Consider the following 875-nt stretch of genomic DNA (forward strand, 5'->3'; position numbering starts at 1 on the left):
ATCCAATAACAAAGCGACTTTAAGTCCCTGAAAAGCATTATATAAGTTTCATCTATAATTATTATTATCAATTAAAGCTGGGGTGGAGGATTTGGGGAGAAAACAGCAGTTGGGATAGAGATTTGAATCCAAATACCTCAACCGCTCCATTTGTTCTCTTTGGTCCCTCCCCTATGGTCCCTCCCTGACACGCTCTACACCAACAAAGTCGTGCCAAAGTGAATGGACAGTCCCAACAGCCAGTAAGAACAGAGAATCGGAGCCTCGCTCTGATTGGTCAAAGTGTACCGCTCATGTTAATTTTGACCAATCAGAAATCATCATATACCCCAGCTTTAATAAACTTCTTATATATTTTTTGCAGACTTGCTGTGTTGCTTAAGCCTTCCTAACCTTACACATAGCATCACCACCGACATTAATCTGTATAATAATCATGATATCTGACAGTATCGGACAATATACAAAACCAAGACATCGAAATCAGATTTGAACTGTAAAATACAGCTCTGGAAAACATTAAGAGACCAGTCTGGATTTCTCTTCAATCTTCATCTCTACATTACTTAATGGAAATGCTCTTTAATGACAATATTTTTGTGGTGGGAATTTGGTAGAAATGTTGTCAGTAGTTTATGGAATAAAGCCAAAATGTTCATTCTACTCAAACATATGCCTATAAATAGTAAAAACGAGAGACACTGAATATTTGGAGTGGTCTCTTCATTTTTTCCAGAACTGTATAGTTGATCGTGTATCCCAAAAAAATACACTTCCTAGTACAAATCCCCCTTATTCTTCTTTCTTAAAGTCCTGTTCCAGTTTAATCTTCTCCGCGTTGTTAGCTAGCACCGTGCCATCGTTGCTAACTTGCA

General features: G+C 37.8%; 1 protein-coding gene across 1 annotated transcript in view; it reads right to left on the reverse strand.

Moving 5' to 3' along the window:
* Positions 1–228: 228 nt before the first annotated feature.
* kcnj15 (potassium inwardly rectifying channel subfamily J member 15) overlaps positions 229–875 on the reverse strand; it is a 3,964-nt gene continuing 3,317 nt past the window's right edge. Inside the window, exon 2 of the mRNA XM_080040381.1 lies at positions 229–875. This exon is cut by the window's right edge and continues 987 nt beyond it. Within this exon, the coding sequence (XP_079896507.1) occupies positions 793–875 (83 nt within the window). The 3' untranslated portion in view covers positions 229–792.

This window comes from Ammodytes marinus, assembly GCF_949987685.1.
Source record: "Ammodytes marinus genome assembly, chromosome: 14".
Classification (NCBI taxonomy): domain Eukaryota; kingdom Metazoa; phylum Chordata; class Actinopteri; order Uranoscopiformes; family Ammodytidae; genus Ammodytes; species Ammodytes marinus.